Source organism: Leuresthes tenuis, unplaced genomic scaffold, assembly GCF_036924035.1.
Source record: "Leuresthes tenuis unplaced genomic scaffold, fLeuTen1.0.hap1 SCAF_5, whole genome shotgun sequence".
NCBI lineage: Eukaryota > Metazoa > Chordata > Actinopteri > Atheriniformes > Atherinopsidae > Leuresthes > Leuresthes tenuis.
Window position 1 is genome coordinate 36,764,838 of NW_027325359.1, and position 23,471 is coordinate 36,788,308.

Below are 23,471 nucleotides of genomic sequence, written 5' to 3' on the forward strand. Positions count from 1 at the left end.
GAAGCTGAAGCTTCAGATGGTCCAACACAGATGGTCCAACACAGATGCCTTTAGCTGAAGCTGAAGCTTCAGATGGTCCAACACAGATGGTCCAACACAGATGTCTTTAGCTGAAGCTGCAGCTTCAGATGGTCCAACACAGATGGTCCAACACAGATGTCTTTAGCTGAAGCTGCAGCTTCACCACAGATCAATACCTTCTTAATGGACTTCAAGCAGAAGCTGGAGCGTCTGAGCTCCATTTCATCAGTGATTCTTACACGTTTGTGCAGCTGAAGTCGGTCCTCAGTCAGAAGACCGGTTTCACGTGCACTTTAATTCAGTTATTTGTGATTTGTTTGGTTTTAAGAGGCGCTCCATGAGGAAATGTCACCACTTCCAGGAGGTCTGCACCACTTCTTCAGTGGTAACCCTCAGATTTGTGTATTTTCTGTAACTTTCAGTCGATATTTCAGAGCTCTCCGCTCTTTTTTACGTTATTTCAACTATTTTATCCCACAATGTTTCCACCTGTTTATAATATTTGCTCAGATTAGTTTTTTCGTGCAGTTCTGAAAGATGCTGTGTGCGCGCGCGCTGTGTTTAGGTAAGTCTGAGGGACTTTTGCTGTGCTTTTGGGGCATTTTAAGGCGCTGAAAGGCGCGGTGCGCGTGTCTGACACTCACCTCCTGTTGAAGAGCCTCAGGCCGGTGAAGGTCCTGCTGTTGTGCTGGCAGCGGGGCGCCGGGGCCGCGCAGGGCAGCTCGGGGTTGGAGGCTGAGGATGACGAGGTGGAGGCGACCTCCTCCGCTCCGTCCTGGGCGGGCTGCTCCTCCGGCGGATCCATGGCTGCCTCGCTCAGCTTCCTCTCTGATAGCGGCTCACAGGCGGAGCTGGCGCGCGGCCGGCGCGGCGCTCAGGCGGCGCGAGCTGCTGCCAGCCATCGTGACAGCTCCTGTGCAGCTGCTGAACTTTCCGCTGACAGCTCTCCGCGCGCAGACACAGGAAGTGCGGCTTCGGGTCTTCCGCGCGCCACCTCTGGGCAGCAGCAGCTCCGCTAAGCTTCACTTCACACCAGGAAGCTCAAACTACAGCAACTCTTCTCAGAGTTACAGCCGGGGGGGGTGCTCTGCGCTGACTTCCTTCCTTGTCCTAACCCTCCCAGCCGGAGGAAGCCTCGCGCCTCTGAACGCGCTGGGAACACAGCTCCATATCCAGGAAGTTTCCGGGCACAGAAACTCAGGGTGGCGGCTCTCTCCTCCTCTTCTCCGACCTGCTCCTCTTCTCTCTGGACTTTTTATCTCGGCTCCGCGTGGCCACGCCCCGCCCACCGCGCGCTGCGCCGCCGCTGATTGGCTGCGCGGCCAGAGGTGAGCGCTCTTGCCACCTGCTGGCGCCTCAGACTTTCTGCAGCTGCCGAGGAGTTGAAAAGAAGGAGGAAATGAACTCATTCTCTCCCCAGCAGCGCCACAGGAGTGCACGCGCTTTTGTTTTCTGTCTGCTGTTGCAGAAACAGCAGAAGAAGAAGGAGTCAGACCCTCTGAGTGCTGTGGGGGGGCGCTTCTCTGCAGCCTGCCTCGCGCTTGCATCACATTTCTGAGGCCCCACTCTGCTCCGCTGCCCTCCCACATGCGTTTTACATAAAGATGGTAAAACAGCCCACACTGCTGCAGTGAGGTCGCGCGGACCCACGCACAGTTCTTCACCACACGCACGTGGCGGCTTCATCCCCTGGGTTCCTGCTCCGAGGAGGAACCGCAGGATGAGGCGGGTTATTTTTGACAGCCAATTAAAAGAGAGGTGCAGCGGGCAGGAGGACGGTTCGTCTTAAAAAAGATCTCCCACATGTGCGCGTACACCAGTGAAATGTGCATGTGTCAGGCACAAAGAGCTGCTCATTAACACCGCAGGATGCCTCATCTTCTGGGAGCTGAGCATCACTTCGGGTGAAAGGTCATGAAAGACAGCGACCTGCTCCGGGAGCGGCTTCCGGATCGTTTTAAGGCTTTTTTAAGGGTTCACCGACGTCTTTTTATGGCTCTGGACCCTCGACTCCTGCCAGAATCACTTCAGAAAACCCTTTTTTCCCCCAGGCTGGCATTCATGTGTCATATTTTACAGTCTTGGTCCCATTAAAGTTGTATTTTATTCCTGTTTCTGGTCTTATCCTTAACTTGTAACTGTTTGGCTCCGTTTCCTCCATCATCTTTGTGAGCAAAGGTAATATTTTCCTCATTTTTCCTCATATTTTTAGTAAATCTTTATCCAGTTACACGTTTAAAGAGCCATGGGCCTCATTTCCAGGTGAGTTTAATGCAATAAACTAATAAACTCCACTAAAACGGATCTGTGGAACCAAAGAGGATGAACTTTAAGTCTTAAATGGTGAGTTAATCATTTGCTGGACGTTTTAAACTGAGCAAAGAGACTTTAAGTTAAGCTTAAAACAAACAGGAACATTTGCTTTGACCCATTTGAACATTTCAGGTCCAAAAACAGTCCAACTTCCTGTTTTTTTTTGTACTGCAGGCTCCTGATGGGGCTGAGGCAGAATCAAAGAATCGAGTAAACTCTTATATAAGTGATTTATCATAGCTGCAGATAGAGCTGCAGCAGGTGTGAACACATGTAAACTGGACCTGTTTTCATGTGGAAAAGGCACCAGATGTTTGAGCTGCAGCTGAACCGATGGAACATTGTTTTAAAGATGATTTTAATGCCTAAACCTAACCTAAGTGAATGCACCTAAACCTGCGTACTGAGGAGATCCGGCATGGGTATAAACTGGATCCCTGCAACACGTTCCTGAGATTAAACATGAATAAAAAGAGCATAAAGAGCATAAAAATAAGCCCTGGACTTGCACTTTAAATGTAATTTGGTCTAAATGAAGCTACTGCTTTTAAACAGCACCGAGTTTTAAACTTCTTGACATTTTTTCACGCTTTAAACGAGCCAGAAAGGAGTTTTACAGTGAGAGTAGGGGTGTGATTCATCATTTAAACTCCAGCTGTAAGCCTAACCAGGCTTTTTACAGGTCTTTTTTTACAAATTATTTCAAATCTAGAGTTTCTTTTGCTTTTTTATGGTGAAACTGGACATGAGATGAACTCAGAGGAACGGCTCCTCGTCTCATTTGCTCATATTGTCCCAAATAAACTAAAGTTTTACTCTTTAGAAACAACTTGAGTCAGTTATTACAGACGAGATGGTGAAGTTTGGACGTGAAAAAGGAGGATTAATGTTGGGAAAACACCCCAGTTTATGTAGAAACAGACCCTGCAGCAACATTTCACATCAAACTTGCACTTTAAATGTAATTTGGTCTAAATGAAGCTACTGCATTTAAACAGCACCGAGTTTTAAACTTCTTGACATTTTTTCACGCTTTAAATGAGCCAGAAAGGAGTTTTACAGTGAGAGTAGGGGTGTGATTCATCATTTAAACTCCAGCTTTAAGCCTAACCAGGCTTTTTACAGGTCTTTTTTACAAATTATTTCAAATCTAGAGTTTCTTTTCCTTTTTTATGGTGAAACTGGACATGAGATGAACTCAGAGGAACGGCTCCTCGTCTCATTTGCTCATATCGTCCCAAATAAACTAAAGTTTTACTCTTCAGAAACAACTTGAGTCAGTTATTACAGACGAGATGGTGAAGTTTGGACGTGAAAAAGGAGGATTAATGTTGGGAAAACACCCCAGTTTATGTAGAAACAGACCCTGCAGCAACATTTCACATCAAACTTGCACTTTAAATGGAATTTGATCTAAATTAAGCTACATTTTCAGGACTGCATCTAAACAGCACCGAGTTTTAAACTTCTTGACATTTTTTCATGCTTTAAACGAGCCAGAAAGGAGTTTTACAGTGAGAGTAGCAGCAGGGGTGTGACTATTCCTGCTCATTTAAACTCCAGCTGTAAGCCGAACGAGGCTTTTTTACAAATTATTTCAAATCTAGAGCCCAAATAATCTTAATTGAATGCTTCTTTTCCTTTTTTATGGTGAAACTGGACATGAGATGAACTCAGAGGAACGGCTCCTCGTCTCATTTGCTCATATTGTCCCAAATAAACTAAAGTTTTACTCTTTAGAAACAACTTGAGCCAGTTATTACAGACGAGATGGTGAAGTTTGGACGTGAAAAAGGAGGATTAATGTTGGGAAAACACCCCAGTTTATGTAGAAACAGACCCTGCAGCAACATTTCACATCAAACTTGCACTTTAAATGGAATTTGGTCTAAATGAAGCTACTGCATCTAAACAGCACCGAGTTTTAAACTTCTTGACATTTTTTCACGCTTTAAACGAGCCAGAAAGGAGTTTTACAGTGAGAGTAGGGGTGTGATTCATCATTTAAACTCCAGCTGTAAGCCTAACCAGGCTTTTTACAGGTCTTTTTTACAAATTATTTCAAATCTAGAGTTTCTTTTCCTTTTTTATGGTGAAACTGGACATGAGATGAACTCAGAGGAACGGCTCCTCGTCTCATTTGCTCATATCGTCCCAAATAAACTAAAGTTTTACTCTTCAGAAACAACTTGAGTCAGTTATTACAGACGAGATGGTGAAGTTTGGACGTGAAAAAGGAGGATTAATGTTGGGAAAACACCCCAGTTTATGTAGAAACAGACCCTGCAGCAACATTTCACATCAAACTTGCACATTAAATGGAATTTGGTCTAAATGAAGCTACTGCATCTAAACAGCACCGAGTTTTAAACTTCTTGACATTTTTTCATGCTTTAAATGAGCCAGAAACGAGTTTTACAGTGAGAGTAGGGGTGTGATTCATCATTTAAACTCCAGCTTTAAGCCTAACCAGGCTTTTTACAGGTCTTTTTTACAAATTATTTCAAATCTAGAGTTTCTTTTCCTTTTTTATGGTGAAACTGGACATGAAATGAACTCAGAGGAACGGCTCCTCGTCTCATTTGCTCATATTGTCCCAAATAAACTAAAGTTTTACTCTTTAGAAACAACTTGAGTCAGTTATTACAGACGAGATGGTGAAGTTTGGACGTGAAAAAGGAGGATTAATGTTGGGAAAACACCCCAGTTTATGTAGAAACAGACCCTGCAGCAACATTTCACATCAAACTTGCACTTTAAATGTAATTTGGTCTAAATGAAGCTACTGCATCTAAACAGCACCGAGTTTTAAACTTCTTGACATTTTTTCATGCTTTAAATGAGCCAGAAAGGAGTTTTACAGTGAGAGTAGGGGTGTGATTCATCATTTAAACTCCAGCTTTAAGCCTAACCAGGCTTTTTACAGGTCTTTTTTACAAATTATTTCAAATCTAGAGCTTCTTTTCCTTTTTTATGGTGAAACTGGACATGAGATGAACTCAGAGGAACGGCTCCTCGTCTCATTTGCTCATATCGTCCCAAATAAACTAAAGTTTTACTCTTCAGAAACAACTTGAGCCAGTTATTACAGACGAGATGGTGAAGTTTGGACGTGAAAAAGGAGGATTAATGTTGGGAAAACACCCCAGTTTATGTAGAAACAGACCCTGCAGCAACATTTCACATCAAACTTGCACTTTAAATGTAATTTGGTCTAAATGAAGCTACTGCATTTAAACAGCACCGAGTTTTAAACTTCTTGACATTTTTTCATGCTTTAAACGAGCCAGAAAGGAGTTTTACAGTGAGAGTAGGGGTGTGATTCATCATTTAAACTCCAGCTGTAAGCCTAACCAGGCTTTTTTACAAATTATTTCAAATCTAGAGCCCAAATAATCTTAATTCAATGCTTCTTTTCCTTTTTTATGGTGAAACTGGACATGAGATGAACTCAGAGGAACGGCTCCTCGTCTCATTTGCTCATATTGTCCCAAATAAACTAAAGTTTTACTCTTTAGAAACAACTTGAGTCAGTTATTACAGACGAGATGGTGAAGTTTGGACGTGAAAAAGGAGGATTAATGTTGGGAAAACACCCCAGTTTATGTAGAAACAGACCCTGCAGCAACATTTCACATCAAACTTGCACATTAAATGGAATTTGGTCTAAATGAAGCTACATTTTCAGGACTGCATCTAAACAGCACCGAGTTTTAAACTTTTCGTCATTTTTTCATGCTTTAAATGAGCCAGAAACGAGTTTTACAGTGAGAGTAGGGGTGTGATTCATCATTTAAACTCCAGCTTTAAGCCTAACCAGGCTTTTTACAGGTCTTTTTTACAAATTATTTCAAATCTAGGGTTTCTTTTCCTTTTTTATGGTGAAACTGGACATGAGATGAACTCAGAGGAACGGCTCCTCGTCTCATTTGCTCATATCGTCCCAAATAAACGTGTGAAAGTGTTGCGTTCGGCTGCCTGTTGGACCTAAAAGGTCTTCCAAAAGGAGGATTAATGTTGGGAAAACACCCCAGTTTATGTAGAAACAGACCCTGCAGCAACCTGTGCTTTCCTCAGATTACTGGCAGTTAAACACAAACCAGACGTCCTGCTGGGAAAGCTTCACCCAGAAAATCCTTCTGTGTGGTTTCATGTTGATGGTGACAGTTTTCTCTGGGTCTGAGCTGCAGAATCTGTGCACGTGTGAACAGATAAATGACAGATACACAGTAAAAACCCTCCAGAACCTCAGCACTGTGCAACAGTGACACATTTAGCAGGTATCTCCTACATGCTGGAGATCTGCTGGTCGACAGGGGAATGAGTCTCTCCACACTTTGCTGTTATTTCCATCAGCATTTTGCATGGTTTGCTGAAGTTTTACTGCCTCAGAGCTACAGTCCTGGTGTGTTTGCGCTCGTGGAACTGAGGCTGGCTGTGGACCGGCTCATGAAACCACTAAAAACAGGATGGAAACAGCACCTAAAGTGCAAGGAAAGGAGTTTCTGGTTCATCTCTGACTCAAACGTTTAAACAGCTGAGATATTAATCTGTAGAGTAGTTTTTATGGTTTCTTCTGCAGAGAGTGAGCCTTGTAACGGTTTTGCATGATTGTGCACGAGTCTCTGAATTTAAACGTGTCTCAGGATCAGCCCCACATTCCCAGGGCGACCTGAACGCAGCACCGGTTCTTACTACCTTCTCTCAACACACAGAACTGCAGGCTCAACAAGTCCTCACTCGTCTCTGAAAGTTGTAGAGGTGCATCCTGGGAAATGTGTGCAGCAGGAAGTGGGAAAGTGGCTGCATCAGAGAGGAAAGGAAAGGGGGTAAATACTGGGGAGGAAGCTGGGGGAGACGCCACAAAGATCCTGGTAAAATCCTGTTCAGACACGGTCAGCTGGCAGATTTTAAGTCATTCGATTCCAGGAATTAGCCAGTACCACACATGATAATCACACCTGCAGTCAACCACACACACTTGGAAGCAGAGGACGTCCTCATCCCTGTTATCCTTAATTATTTGGTACCTTTTTCATCACATTTACTGTGGAACTGTCTGTAAAAAGCAAACCGAGGTCATTTGAAGGAATATAACGGCTTCCTGGTTCCAGATGTGATGGTAGAAAATATTCCTGAATGCTGCTCAGTGTGAGTTGGTGTGAATGGATCAAGCATCTTAAATATCAGCCGGTTTTATGGTTGAAAAAGAAAAAGAAAAGAAAGGAACAGATTACACCAAACAGCCATTTATCCACAGCTGCTGTGGCTATTTCCCGACATTTATTTATTGATTTATTATTCATCCTGTGTATATCTTATCGATGCTAGAGGTGAAAAAATAGCTTCAGCCATGTTGTAATTATCTAATTATCTCATATTAACGACCACTGGTACAGTTTAGAGCCAGAAGTGCAAGAAAATAAAGATGAAAACAGTAAAAACAGGTTATTTTAACACGGAGCAGCTGGCCTGAGTGTTTCTCTGCATCCAGCCAACATCTGTAATATCCAGAGGTCTATTTAACACCATTTTATCTCCTTCAGGGCTGTGATCTGGTCCTGTGGCGAGGAGCTTTACTGTGAAAACTCTTTATTGAACATTAAAGACAACATTTGTTCAGCATCGCAAAGTTAGAGCTGAAAAACTCAAGTTTAACATCCTTCTTTTATCAGAATTTACTCCTTTTTTTGTCAAGAAAAAGGAGCCAGATAATCGAAATACTAAACCAGACTATGAAAACTGTGGCTATGAATGAACAAATAAACCATGAGACTGTGAGGAAAAACCAGACTTAGCTTTTCTTGACTGTGACATGAAGGATAAATGAGGATTCTGCAAAGACTGAAACCTGAAACCTAACAAATGAGCTGAAAATGAGAATATTAAAGCAGAAACTGTTTAGTCTTTTATGGTCACAGTGGTTCACATCAGATTCAAGAACATTTCTACTCATTAAACGTTTATATATGTATAAATATAAGTGTTGTTGCTTCCATAACGCCTTACAATTCGGTTTTAGACCGTCTAACGACTGGAAGTCTTATGAAATAAGGTTAAAACTCAGAGAGAAGCAACTGGAAAACAGTAAAAATAATCAGAAATGTTTCATATTTAGTGTCAAACGTTGGTCGTGTGTTTCCTGGCCTTCGTTCTGCTTTACTTTACTCTGACACGGTGCTGCGTGCACGTTTCACCGCTCATTAAGGCTGATGTGATTACTGAGGATCAAACATCAGTTTATTATGATGCTGTGTTGCAGGAGAAGTGATTCGATTACAGCGACCTGCGTCCTGTGTGTCTGATGCTCTGTGATCAGCTGCCAGCAGGAAGGCTCCGAGGGACCAGGCTCACGCACGTTTAGTTATGAGGGACCAGGCTCACGCACGTTTAGTTATGAGGGACCAGGCTCACGCACGTTTAGTTATGAGGGACCAGGCTCACGCACGTTTAGTTATGAGGGACCAGGCTCACGTTTAGTTATGAGGGACCAGGCTCACATTTAGTTATGAGGGACCAGGCTCACGCACGTTTAGTTATGAGGGACCAGGCTCACGCACGTTTAGTTATGAGGGACCAGGCTCACGCACGTTTAGTTATGAGGGACCAGGCTCACGTTTAGTTATGAGGGACCAGGCTCACGCACGTTTAGTTATGAGGGACCAGGCTCACATTTAGTTATGAGGGACCAGGCTCACGCACGTTTAGTTATGAGGGACCAGGCTCACGCACGTTTAGTTATGAGGGACCAGGCTCACATTTAGTTATGAGGGACCAGGCTCACATTTAGTTATGAGGGACCAGGCTCACGCACGTTTAGTTATGAGGGACCAGGCTCACGCACGTTTAGTTATGAGGGACCAGGCTCACGTTTAGTTATGAGGGACCAGGCTCACATTTAGTTATGAGGGACCAGGCTCACGCACGTTTAGTTATGAGGGACCAGGCTCACGTTTAGTTATGAGGGACCAGGCTCACGTTTAGTTATGAGGGACCAGGCTCACGCACGTTTAGTTATGAGGGACCAGGCTCACATTTAGTTATGAGGGACCAGGCTCACGCACGTTTAGTTATGAGGGACCAGGCTCACATTTAGTTATGAGGGACCAGGCTCACGCACGTTTAGTTATGAGGGACCAGGCTCACGCACGTTTAGTTATGAGGGACCAGGCTCACGTTTAGTTATGAGGGACCAGGCTCACGCACGTTTAGTTATGAGGGACCAGGCTCACATTTAGTTATGAGGGACCAGGCTCACGCACGTTTAGTTATGAGGGACCAGGCTCACGCACGTTTAGTTATGAGGGACCAGGCTCACATTTAGTTATGAGGGACCAGGCTCACGCACGTTTAGTTATGAGGGACCAGGCTCACATTTAGTTATGAGGGACCAGGCTCACGCACGTTTAGTTATGAGGGACCAGGCTCACGCACGTTTAGTTATGAGGGACCAGGCTCACGTTTAGTTATGAGGGACCAGGCTCACGGACGTTTAGTTATGAGGGACCAGGCTCACGTTTAGTTATGAGGGACCAGGCTCACGCACGTTTAGTTTTGAGGGACCAGGCTCACATTTAGTTATGAGGGACCAGGCTCACGCACGTTTAGTTATGAGGGACCAGGCTCACGCACGTTTAGTTTTGAGGGACCAGGCTCACATTTAGTTATGAGGGACCAGGCTCACGCACGTTTAGTTATGAGGGACCAGGCTCACGCACGTTTAGTTTTGAGGGACCAGGCTCACGCACGTTTAGTTTTGAGGGACCAGGCTCACGTTTAGTTATGAGGGACCAGGCTCACGTTTAGTTATGAGGGACCAGGCTCACGCACGTTTAGTTATGAGGGACCAGGCTCACGCACGTTTAGTTATGAGGGACCAGGCTCACGCACGTTTAGTTATGAGGGACCAGGCTCACGCACGTTTAGTTATGAGGGACCAGGCTCACGTTTAGTTATGAGGGACCAGGCTCACGTTTAGTTATGAGGGACCAGGCTCACGTTTAGTTATGAGGGACCAGGCTCACGCACGTTTAGTTATGAGGGACCAGGCTCACGCACGTTTAGTTATGAGGGACCAGGCTCACGCACGTTTAGTCATGAGGGACCAGGCTCACGCACGTTTAGTCATGAGGGACCAGGCTCACGCACGTTTAGTCATGAGGGACCAGGCTCACGCACGTTTAGTCATGAGGGACCAGGCTCACGCACGTTTAGTCATGAGGGACCAGGCTCACGTTTAGTTATGAGGGACCAGGCTCATGTTTAGTTATGAGGGACCAGGCTCACGTTTAGTTATGAGGGACCAGGCTCACGTTTAGTTATGAGGGACCAGGCTCACGCACGTTTAGTCATGAGGGACCAGGCTCACGTTTAGTTATGTGGGACCAGGCTCACGTTTAGTTATGAGGGACCAGGCTCACGCACGTTTAGTTATGAGGGACCAGGCTCACGCACGTTTAGTCATGAGGGACCAGGCTCACGCACGTTTAGTCATGAGGGACCAGGCTCACGCACGTTTAGTCATGAGGGACCAGGCTCACGCACGTTTAGTCATGAGGGACCAGGCTCACGTTTAGTTATGAGGGACCAGGCTCACGTTTAGTTATGAGGGACCAGGCTCACGTTTAGTTATGAGGGACCAGGCTCACGCACGTTTAGTTATGAGGGACCAGGCTCACGCACGTTTAGTCATGAGGGACCAGGCTCACGCACGTTTAGTCATGAGGGACCAGGCTCACGCACGTTTAGTCATGAGGGACCAGGCTCACGCACGTTTAGTCATGAGGGACCAGGCTCACGTTTAGTTATGAGGGACCAGGCTCATGTTTAGTTATGAGGGACCAGGCTCACGTTTAGTCATGAGGGACCAGGCTCACGTTTAGTTATGAGGGACCAGGCTCACGTTTAGTCATGAGGGACCAGGCTCACGTTTAGTTATGAGGGACCAGGCTCACGTTTAGTCATGAGGGACCAGGCTCATGTTTAGTTATGAGGGACCAGGCTCACGTTTAGTCATGAGGGACCAGGCTCACGTTTAGTTATGAGGGACCAGGCTCACGTTTAGTTATGAGGGACCAGGCTCACGTTTAGTTATGAGGGACCAGGCTCACGCACGTTTAGTTATGAGGGACCAGGCTCACGCACGTTTAGTCATGAGGGACCAGGCTCACGCACGTTTAGTCATGAGGGACCAGGCTCACGCACGTTTAGTCATGAGGGACCAGGCTCACGCACGTTTAGTCATGAGGGACCAGGCTCACGTTTAGTTATGAGGGACCAGGCTCACGTTTAGTTATGAGGGACCAGGCTCATGTTTAGTTATGAGGGACCAGGCTCACGTTTAGTTATGAGGGACCAGGCTCACGTTTAGTCATGAGGGACCAGGCTCACGCACGTTTAGTTATGAGGGACCAGGCTCACGTTTAGTTATGAGGGACCAGGCTCACGTTTAGTTATGAGGGACCAGGCTCACGTTTAGTTATGAGGGACCAGGCTCACGCACGTTTAGTCATGAGGGACCAGGCTCACGCACGTTTAGTCATGAGGGACCAGGCTCACGTTTAGTTATGAGGGACCAGGCTCACGTTTAGTTATGAGGGACCAGGCTCATGTTTAGTTATGAGGGACCAGGCTCACGTTTAGTTATGAGGGACCAGGCTCACGTTTAGTTATGAGGGACCAGGCTCACGTTTAGTTATGAGGGACCAGGCTCACGTTTAGTTATGAGGGACCAGGCTCACGTTTAGTTATGAGGGACCAGGCTCACGTTTAGTTATGAGGGACCAGGCTCACGTTTAGTTATGAGGGACCAGGCTCACGTTTAGTTATGAGGGACCAGGCTCACGTACGTTTAGTTATGAGGGACCAGGCTCACGTTTAGTCATGAGGGACCAGGCTCACGTTTAGTTATGAGGGACCAGGCTCACGTTTAGTTATGAGGGACCAGGCTCACGTTTAGTTATGAGGGACCAGGCTCACGTTTAGTTATGAGGGACCAGGCTCACGTTTAGTTATGAGGGACCAGGCTCACGTTTAGTTATGAGGGACCAGGCTCACGTACGTTTAGTTATGAGGGACCAGGCTCACGTTTAGTTATGAGGGACCAGGCTCACGCACATTTAGTTATGAGGGACCAGGCTCACGTTTAGTTATGAGGGACCAGGCTCACGTTTAGTCATGAGGGACCAGGCTCACGTTTAGTTATGAGGGACCAGGCTCACGTTTAGTTATGAGGGACCAGGCTCACGTTTAGTTATGAGGGACCAGGCTCACATTTAGTTATGAGGGACCAGGCTCATGTTTAGTTATGAGGGACCAGGCTCACGCACGTTTAGTTATGAGGGACCAGGCTCACGCACGTTTAGTTATGAGGGACCAGGCTCACGTTTAGTTATGAGGGACCAGGCTCACGTTTAGTTATAAGGGACCAGGCTCACGTTTAGTTATGAGGGACCAGGCTCACGTTTAGTTATGAGGGACCAGGCTCACGTTTAGTTATGAGGGACCAGGCTCACGTACGTTTAGTTATGAGGGACCAGGCTCACGTTTAGTTATGAGGGACCAGGCTCACGTTTAGTTATGAGGGACCAGGCTCACGTTTAGTTATGAGGGACCAGGCTCACGTTTAGTTATGAGGGACCAGGCTCACGCACGTTTAGTTATGAGGGACCAGGCTCACGTTTAGTTATGAGGGACCAGGCTCACGTTTAGTTATGAGGGACCAGGCTCACGTTTAGTTATAAGGGACCAGGCTCACGTTTAGTTATGAGGGACCAGGCTCACGTTTAGTTATGAGGGACCAGGCTCACATTTAGTTATGAGGGACCAGGCTCATGTTTAGTTATGAGGGACCAGGCTCACGTTTAGTTATGAGGGACCAGGCTCACGTTTAGTTATGAGGGACCAGGCTCACGTTTAGTTATGAGGGACCAGGCTCACATTTAGTTATGAGGGACCAGGCTCACGCACGTTTAGTTATGAGGGACCAGGCTCACGTTTAGTTATGAGGGACCAGGCTCACGTTTAGTTATGAGGGACCAGGCTCACATTTAGTTATGAGGGACCAGGCTCATGTTTAGTTATGAGGGACCAGGCTCACGCACGTTTAGTTATGAGGGACCAGGCTCACGCACGTTTAGTTATGAGGGACCAGGCTCACGTTTAGTTATGAGGGACCAGGCTCACGTTTAGTTATAAGGGACCAGGCTCACGTTTAGTTATGAGGGACCAGGCTCACATTTAGTTATGAGGGACCAGGCTCATGTTTAGTTATGAGGGACCAGGCTCACGCACGTTTAGTTATGAGGGACCAGGCTCACGCACGTTTAGTTATGAGGGACCAGGCTCACGCACGTTTAGTTATGAGGGACCAGGCTCACGTTTAGTTATGAGGGACCAGGCTCACGTTTAGTTATGAGGGACCAGGCTCACATTTAGTTATGAGGGACCAGGCTCACGTTTAGTTATGAGGGACCAGGCTCACATTTAGTTATGAGGGACCAGGCTCATGTTTAGTTATGAGGGACCAGGCTCACGCACGTTTAGTTATGAGGGACCAGGCTCACGCACGTTTAGTTATGAGGGACCAGGCTCACGTTTAGTTATGAGGGACCAGGCTCACGCATGTTTAGTTATGAGGGACCAGGCTCACATTTAGTTATGAGGGACCAGGCTCACGTTTAGTTATGAGGGACCAGGCTCACATTTAGTTATGAGGGACCAGGCTCACGCACGTTTAGTTATGAGGGACCAGGCTCACGCACGTTTAGTTATGAGGGACCAGGCTCACGTTTAGTTATGAGGGACCAGGCTCACGCACGTTTAGTTATGAGGGACCAGGCTCACGTTTAGTTATGAGGGACCAGGCTCACGTTTAGTTATGAGGGACCAGGCTCACGCACGTTTAGTTATGTGGGACCAGGCTCACGCACGTTTAGTTATGAGGGACCAGGCTCACGCACGTTTAGTTATGAAGGACCAGGCTCACGTTTAGTTATGAGGGACCAGGCTCACGCACGTTTAGTTATGAGGGACCAGGCTCACGCACGTTTAGTTATGAGGGACCAGGCTCACGCACGTTTAGTTATGTGGGACCAGGCTCACGCACGTTTAGTTATGTGGGACCAGGCTCACGCACGTTTAGTTATGAGGGACCAGGCTCACGCACGTTTAGTTATGAGGGACCAGGCTCACGTTTAGTTATGTGGGACCAGGCTCACGCACGTTTAGTTATGAGGGACCAGGCTCACGCACGTTTAGTTATGAGGGACCAGGCTCACGCACGTTTAGTTATGAGGGACCAGGCTCACGCACGTTTAGTTATGAGGGACCAGGCTCACGTTTAGTTATGAGGGACCAGGCTCACGCACGTTTAGTTATGAGGGGCCAGGCTCACGCACGTTTAGTTATGTGGGACCAGGCTCACGTTTAGTTATGAGGGACCAGGCTCACGTTTAGTTATGAGGGACCAGGCTCACGCACGTTTAGTTATGAGGGACCAGGCTCACGCACGTTTAGTTATGAGGGACCAGGCTCACGCACGTTTAGTTATGAGGGACCAGGCTCACGCACGTTTAGTTATGAGGGACCAGGCTCACGTTTAGTTATGAGGGACCAGGCTCACGTTTAGTTATGAGGGACCAGGCTCATGCACGTTTAGTTATGAGGGACCAGGCTCACGCACGTTTAGTTATGAGGGACCAGGCTCACGTTTAGTTATGAGGGACCAGGCTCACGTTTAGTTATGTGGGACCAGGCTCACGTTTAGTTTTGAGGGACCAGGCTCACGTTTAGTTATGAGGGACCAGGCTCACGCACGTTTAGTTATGAGGGACCAGGCTCACGCACGTTTAGTTATCAGGGACCAGGCTCACGCACGTTTAGTTATGAGGGACCAGGCTCACGTTTAGTTATGAGGGACCAGGCTCACGCACGTTTAGTTATGAGGGACCAGGCTCACGCACGTTTAGTTATCAGGGACCAGGCTCACGCACGTTTAGTTATGAGGGACCAGGCTCACGCACGTTTAGTTATGAGGGACCAGGCTCACGTTTAGTTATGAGGGACCAGGCTCACGTTTAGTTATGAGGGACCAGGCTCACGTTTAGTTATGAGGGACCAGGCTCACGCACGTTTAGTTATGAGGGACCAGGCTCACGTTTAGTTATGAGGGACCAGGCTCACGTTTAGTTATGAGGGACCAGGCTCACGTTTAGTTATGAGGGACCAGGCTCACGCACGTTTAGTTATGAGGGACCAGGCTCACGTTTAGTTATGAGGGACCAGGCTCACGTTTAGTTATGAGGGACCAGGCTCACGTTTAGTTATGAGGGACCAGGCTCACGTTTAGTTATGAGGGACCAGGCTCACGCACGTTTAGTTATGAGGGACCAGGCTCACGTTTAGTTATGAGGGACCAGGCTCACGTTTAGTTATGAGGGACCAGGCTCACGTTTAGTTATGAGGGACCAGGCTCACGCACGTTTAGTTATGAGGGACCAGGCTCACGTTTAGTTATGAGGGACCAGGCTCACGTTTAGTTATGAGGGACCAGGCTCACGTTTAGTTATGAGGGACCAGGCTCACGCACGTTTAGTTATGAGGGACCAGGCTCACGTTTAGTTATGAGGGACCAGGCGCACGTTTAGTTATGAGGGACCAGGCTCACGGTTAGTTATGAGGGACCAGGCTCACGCACGTTTAGTTATGAGGGACCAGGCTCACGTTTAGTTATGAGGGACCAGGCTCACGCACGTTTAGTTATGAGGGACCAGGCTCACGTTTAGTTATGAGGGACCAGGCTCACGTTTAGTTATGAGGGACCAGGCTCACGTTTAGTTATGAGGGACCAGGCTCACGGTTAGTTATGAGGGACCAGGCTCACGCACGTTTAGTTATGAGGGACCAGGCTCACGTTTAGTTATGAGGGACCAGGCTCACGTTTAGTTATGAGGGACCAGGCTCACGTTTAGTTATGAGGGTCCAGGCTCACGCACGTTTAGTTATGAGGGACCAGGCTCACGTTTAGTTATGAGGGACCAGGCTCACGTTTAGTTATGAGGGACCAGGCTCACGTTTAGTTATGAGGGACCAGGCTCACGTTTAGTTATGAGGGACCAGGCTCACGGTTAGTTATGAGGGACCAGGCTCACGCACGTTTAGTTATGAGGGACCAGGCTCACGTTTAGTTATGAGGGACCAGGCTCACGTTTAGTTATGAGGGACCAGGCTCACGTTTAGTTATGAGGGACCAGGCTCACGTTTAGTTATGAGGGACCAGGCTCACGGTTAGTTATGAGGGACCAGGCTCACGCACGTTTAGTTATGAGGGACCAGGCTCACGTTTAGTTATGAGGGACCAGGCTCACGTTTAGTTATGAGGGACCAGGCTCACGTTTAGTTATGAGGGTCCAGGCTCACGCACGGTTAGTTATGAGGGACCAGGCTCACGCACGTTTAGTTATGAGGGACCAGGCTCACGTTTAGTTATGAGGGACCAGGCTCACGTTTAGTTATGAGGGACCAGGCTCACGTTTAGTTATGAGGGACCAGGCTCACGTTTAGTTATGAGGGACCAGGCTCACGTTTAGTTATGAGGGACCAGGCTCACGTTTAGTTATGAGGGACCAGGCTCACGTTTAGTTATGAGGGACCAGGCTCACGTTTAGTTATGAGGGACCAGGCTCACGCACGTTTAGTTATGAGGGACCAGGCTCACGTTTAGTTATGAGGGACCAGGCTCACGTTTAGTTATGAGGGACCAGGCTCACGTTTAGTTATGAGGGACCAGGCTCACGCACGTTTAGTTATGAGGGACCAGGCTCACGTTTAGTTATGAGGGACCAGGCGCACGTTTAGTTATGAGGGACCAGGCTCACGGTTAGTTATGAGGGACCAGGCTCACGCACGTTTAGTTATGAGGGACCAGGCTCACGTTTAGTTATGAGGGACCAGGCTCACGTTTAGTTATGAGGGACCAGGCTCACGCACGTTTAGTTATGAGGGACCAGGCTCACGTTTAGTTATGAGGGACCAGGCTCACGTTTAGTTATGAGGGACCAGGCTCACGTTTAGTTATGAGGGACCAGGCTCACGGTTAGTTATGAGGGACCAGGCTCACGCACGTTTAGTTATGAGGGACCAGGCTCACGTTTAGTTATGAGGGACCAGGCTCACGTTTAGTTATGAGGGACCAGGCTCACGTTTAGTTATGAGGGTCCAGGCTCACGCACGTTTAGTTATGAAGGACCAGGCTCACGCACGTTTAGTTATGAAGGACCAGGCTCACGCACGTTTAGTTATGAAGGACCAGGCTCACGCACGTTTAGTTATGAAGGACCAGGCTCACGTTTAGTTATGAGGGACCAGGCTCACGCACGTTTAGTTATGAGGGACCAGGCTCACGCACGTTTAGTTATGAAGGACCAGGCTCACGTTTAGTTATGAGGGACCAGGCTCACGCACGTTTAGTTATGAAGGACCAGGCTCACGTTTAGTTATGAGGGACCAGGCTCACGTTTAGTTATGAGGGACCAGGCTCACGTTTAGTTATGAGGGACCAGGCTCACGTTTAGTTATGAGGGACCAGGCTCACGTTTAGTTATGAAGGACCAGGCTCACGTTTAGTTATGAAGGACCAGGCTCACGTTTAGTTAAGAGGGACCAGGCTCACGCACGTTTAGTTATGAGGGACCAGGCTCACGCACGTTTAGTTATGAGGGACCAGGCTCACGTTTAGTTATGAGGGACCAGGCTCACGTTTAGTTATGAGGGACCAGGCTCACGTTTAGTTATGAGGGACCAGGCTCACGGTTAGTTATGAGGGACCAGGCTCACGCACGTTTAGTTATGAGGGACCAGGCTCACGTTTAGTTATGAGGGACCAGGCTCACGCACGTTTAGTTATGAGGGACCAGGCTCACGTTTAGTTATGAGGGACCAGGCTCACGTTTAGTTATGAGGGACCAGGCTCACGTTTAGTTATGAGGGACCAGGCTCACGGTTAGTTATGAGGGACCAGGCTCACGCACGTTTAGTTATGAGGGACCAGGCTCACGTTTAGTTATGAGGGACCAGGCTCACGTTTAGTTATGAGGGACCAGGCTCACGTTTAGTTATGAGGGTCCAGGCTCACGCACGTTTAGTTATGAAGGACCAGGCTCACGCACGTTTAGTTATGAAGGACCAGGCTCACGCACGTTTAGTTATGAAGGACCAGGCTCACGCACGTTTAGTTATGAAGGACCAGGCTCACGTTTAGTTATGAGGGACCAGGCTCACGCACGTTTAGTTATGAGGGACCAGGCTCACGCACGTTTAGTTATGAAGGACCAGGCTCACGTTTAGTTATGAGGGACCAGGCTCACGCACGTTTAGTTATGAGGGACCAGGCTCACGTTTAGTTATGAGGGACCAGGCTCACGTTTAGTTATGAGGGACCAGGCTCACGTTTAGTTATGAGGGACCAGGCTCACGTTTAGTTATGAAGGACCAGGCTCACGTTTAGTTATGAAGGACCAGGCTCACGTTTAGTTAAGAGGGACCAGGCTCACGCACGTTTAGTTATGAGGGACCAGGCTCACGCACGTTTAGTTATGAGGGACCAGGCTCACGTTTAGTTAAGAGGGACCAGGCTCACGTTTAGTTATGAAGGACCAGGCTCACGCACGTTTAGTTATGAAGGACCAGGCTCACGCACGTTTAGTTATGAAGGACCAGGCTCACGTTTAGTTATGAGGGACCAGGCTCACGCACGTTTAGTTATGAGGGACCAGGCTCACGCACGTTTAGTTATGAAGGACCAGGCTCACGTTTAGTTATGAGGGACCAGGCTCACACACGTTTAGTTATGAGGGACCAGGCTCACGTTTAGTTATGAGGGACCAGGCTCACGCACGTTTAGTTATGAGGGACCAGGCTCACGCACGTTTAGTTATGAGGGACCAGGCTCACGTTTAGTTATGAGGGACCAGGCTCACGCACGTTTAGTTATGAGGGACCAGGCTCACGCACGTTTAATTATGAGGGACCAGGCTCACGTTTAGTTATGAGGGACCAGGCTCACGTTTAGTTATGATGGACCAGGCTCACGTTTAGTTATGATGGACCAGGCTCACGTTTAGTTAAGAGGGACCAGGCTCACGCACGTTAGTTATGAGGGACCAGGCTCACGTTTAGTTATGAGGGACCAGGCTCACGCACGTTTAGTTATGAAGGACCAGGCTCACGTTTAGTTATGAGGGACCAGGCTCACGTTTAGTTAAGAGGGACCAGGCTCACACACGTTTAGTTATGAGGGACCAGGCTCACGTTTAGTTATGAGGGACCAGGCTCACGCACGTTTAGTTATGAGGGACCAGGCTCACGTTTAGTTAAGAGGGACCAGGCTCACGCACGTTTAGTTATGAGGGACCAGGCTCACGTTTAGTTAAGAGGGACCAGGCTCACACACGTTTAGTTATGAGGGACCAGGCTCACGTTTAGTTATGAGGGACCAGGCTCACGCACGTTTAGTTATGAGGGACCAGGCTCACGTTTAGTTATGAGGGACCAGGCTCACGTTTAGTTATGTGGGACCAGGCTCACGTTTAGTTATGAGGGACCAGGCTCACGTTTAGTTATGAGGGACCAGGCTCACGTTTAGTTATGAGGGACCAGGCTCACGTTTAGTTATGAGGGACCAGGCTCACGTTTAGTTATGAGGGACCAGGCTCACGTTTAGTTATGAGGGACCAGGCTCACGTTTAGTTATGAGGGACCAGGCTCACGTTTAGTTATGAGGGACCAGGCTCACGTTTAGTTATGAGGGACCAGGCTCACGTTTAGTTATGAGGGACCAGGCTCACGTTTAGTTATGAGGGACCAGGCTCACGTTTAGTTATGAGGGACCAGGCTCACGTTTAGTTATGAGGGACCAGGCTCACGTTTAGTTATGAGGGACCAGGCTCACGCACGTTTAGTTATGAGGGACCAGGCTCACGTTTAGTTATGAGGGACCAGGCTCACGTTTAGTTATGAGGGACCAGGCTCACGTTTAGTTATGAGGGACCAGGCTCACATTTAGTTATGAGGGACCAGGCTCACGTTTAGTTATGAGGGACCAGGCTCACGCACGTTTAGTTATGAGGGACCAGGCTCACGTTTAGTTATGAGGGACCAGGCTCACGCACGTTTAGTTATGAGGGACCAGGCTCACGTTTAGTTATGAGGGACCAGGCTCACGCACGTTTAGTTATGAGGGACCAGGCTCACGTTTAGTTATGAGGGACCAGGCTCACGTTTAGTTATGAGGGACCAGGCTCACGTTTAGTTATGAGGGACCAGGCTCACGTTTAGTTATGAGGGACCAGGCTCACGCACGTTTAGTTATGAGGGACCAGGCTCACGTTTAGTTATGAGGGACCAGGCTCACGTTTAGTTATGAGGGACCAGGCTCACGTTTAGTTATGAGGGACCAGGCTCACGTTTAGTTATGAGGGACCAGGCTCACGTTTAGTTATGAGGGACCAGGCTCACGTTTAGTTATGAGGGACCAGGCTCACGTTTAGTTATGAGGGACCAGGCTCACGCACGTTTAGTTATGAGGGACCAGGCTCACGCACGTTTAGTTATGAGGGACCAGGCTCACGTTTAGTTATGAGGGACCAGGCTCACGCACGTTTAGTTATGAGGGACCAGGCTCACGTTTAGTTATGAGGGACCAGGCTCACGTTTAGTTATGAGGGACCAGGCTCACGTTTAGTTATGAGGGACCAGGCTCACGTTTAGTTATGAGGGACCAGGCTCACGTTTAGTTATGAGGGACCAGGCTCACGCACGTTTAGTTATGAGGGACCAGGCTCACGTTTAGTTATGAGGGACCAGGCTCACGTTTAGTTATGTGGGACCAGGCTCACGTTTAGTTATGAGGGACCAGGCTCACGTTTAGTTATGAGGGACCAGGCTCACGCACGTTTAGTTATGAGGGACCAGGCTCACGTTTAGTTATGAGGGACCAGGCTCACGTTTAGTTATGAGGGACCAGGCTCACGTTTAGTTATGAGGGACCAGGCTCACGTTTAGTTATGAGGGACCAGGCTCACGTTTAGTTATGAGGGACCAGGCTCACGTTTAGTTATGAGGGACCAGGCTCACGCACGTTTAGTTATGAGGGACCAGGCTCACGTTTAGTTATGAGGGACCAGGCTCACGCACGTTTAGTTATGAGGGACCAGGCTCACGTTTAGTTATGAGGGACCAGGCTCACGCACGTTTAGTTATGAGGGACCAGGCTCACGTTTAGTTATGAGGGACCAGGCTCACGTTTAGTTATGAGGGACCAGGCTCACATTTAGTTTTGAGGGACCAGGCTCACGCACGTTTAGTTATGAGGGACCAGGCTCACATTTAGTTATGAGGGACCAGGCTCACGTTTAGTTATGAGGGACCAGGCTCACGTTTAGTTATGAGGGACCAGGCTCACATTTAGTTTTGAGGGACCAGGCTCACGCACGTTTAGTTATGAGGGACCAGGCTCACATTTAGTTATGAGGGACCAGGCTCACGCACGTTTAGTTATGAGGGACCAGGCTCACGTTTAGTTATGAGGGACCAGGCTCACGTTTAGTTATGAGGGACCAGGCTCACGCACGTTTAGTTATGAGGGACCAGACTCACGTTTAGTTATGAGGGACCAGGCTCACGTTTAGTTATGAGGGACCAGGCTCACGTTTAGTTATGAGGGACCAGGCTCACGCACGTTTAGTTATGAGGGACCAGGCTCACGTTTAGTTATGAGGGACCAGGCTCACGTTTAGTTATGAGGGACCAGGCTCACATTTAGTTATGAGGGACCAGGCTCACGTTTAGTTATGAGGGACCAGGCTCACGTTTAGTTATGAGGGACCAGGCTCACGTTTAGTTATGAGGGACCAGGCTCACATTTAGTTATGAGGGACCAGGCTCACATTTAGTTATGAGGGACCAGGCTCACATTTAGTTATGAGGGACCAGGCTCACGTTTAGTTATGAGGGACCAGGCTCACGTTTAGTTATGAGGGACCAGGCTCACATTTAGTTATGAGGGACCAGGCTCACATTTAGTTATGAGGGACCAGGCTCACGTTTAGTTATGAGGGACCAGGCTCACATTTAGTTATGAGGGACCAGGCTCACATTTAGTTATGAGGGACCAGGCTCACATTTAGTTATGAGGGACCAGGCTCACGTTTAGTTATGAGGGACCAGGCTCACGTTTAGTTATGAGGGACCAGGCTCACATTTAGTTATGAGGGACCAGGCTCACGCACGTTTAGTTATGAGGGACCAGGCTCACGTTTAGTTATGAGGGACCAGGGTCACGTTTAATTATGAGGGACCAGGGTCACGTTTAGTTATGAGGGACCAGGCTCACGTTTAGTTATGAGGGACCAGGCTCACGTTTAGTTATGAGGGACCAGGCTCACGTTTAGTTATGAGGGACCAGGCTCACGTTTAGTTATGAGGGACCAGGCTCACGTTTAGTTATGAGGGACCAGGCTCACGTTTAGTTATGAGGGACCAGGCTCACGTTTAGTTATGAGGGACCAGGCTCACGTTTAGTTATGAGGGATCAGATTCACATTTAGTTATGAGGGACCAGGCTCACGCACGTTTAGTTATGAGGGACCAGGCTCACGCACGTTTAGTTATGAGGGACCAGGCTCACGTTTAGTTATGAGGGACCAGGCTCACATTTAGTTATGAGGGACCAGGCTCACGTTTAGTTATGAGGGACCAGGCTCACATTTAGTTATGAGGGACCAGGCTCACGCACGTTTAGTTATGAGGGACCAGGCTCACGCACGTTTAGTTATGAGGGACCAGGCTCACGTTTAGTTATGAGGGACCAGGCTCACGTTTAGTTATGAGGGACCAGGCTCACGTTTAGTTATGAGGGACCAGGCTCACGCACGTTTAGTTATGAGGGACCAGGCTCACGTTTAGTTATGAGGGACCAGGCTCACGCTTAGTTATGAGGGACCAGGCTCACGTTTAGTTATGAGGGACCAGGGTCACGTTTAGTTATGAGGGACCAGGCTCACGTTTAGTTATGAGGGACCAGGCTCACGTTTAGTTATGAGGGACCAGGCTCACGCTTAGTTATGAGGGACCAGGGTCAC

General features: G+C 48.0%; 1 protein-coding gene across 1 annotated transcript in view; it reads left to right on the forward strand.

Moving 5' to 3' along the window:
- The first annotated feature begins 824 nt into the window (after window positions 1-824).
- The window catches only part of LOC140306756 (uncharacterized), a 38,911-nt gene continuing 16,264 nt past the window's right edge, over window positions 825-23,471 (forward strand). Inside the window, exons 1-4 of the mRNA XM_072385347.1 lie at window positions 825-987; window positions 1,145-1,349; window positions 1,678-1,799; window positions 1,842-1,932. Coding sequence (XP_072241448.1) covers window positions 825-987; window positions 1,145-1,349; window positions 1,678-1,799; window positions 1,842-1,932 — 581 coding nt within the window. The remainder of the gene's footprint in view (window positions 988-1,144; window positions 1,350-1,677; window positions 1,800-1,841; window positions 1,933-23,471) is intronic.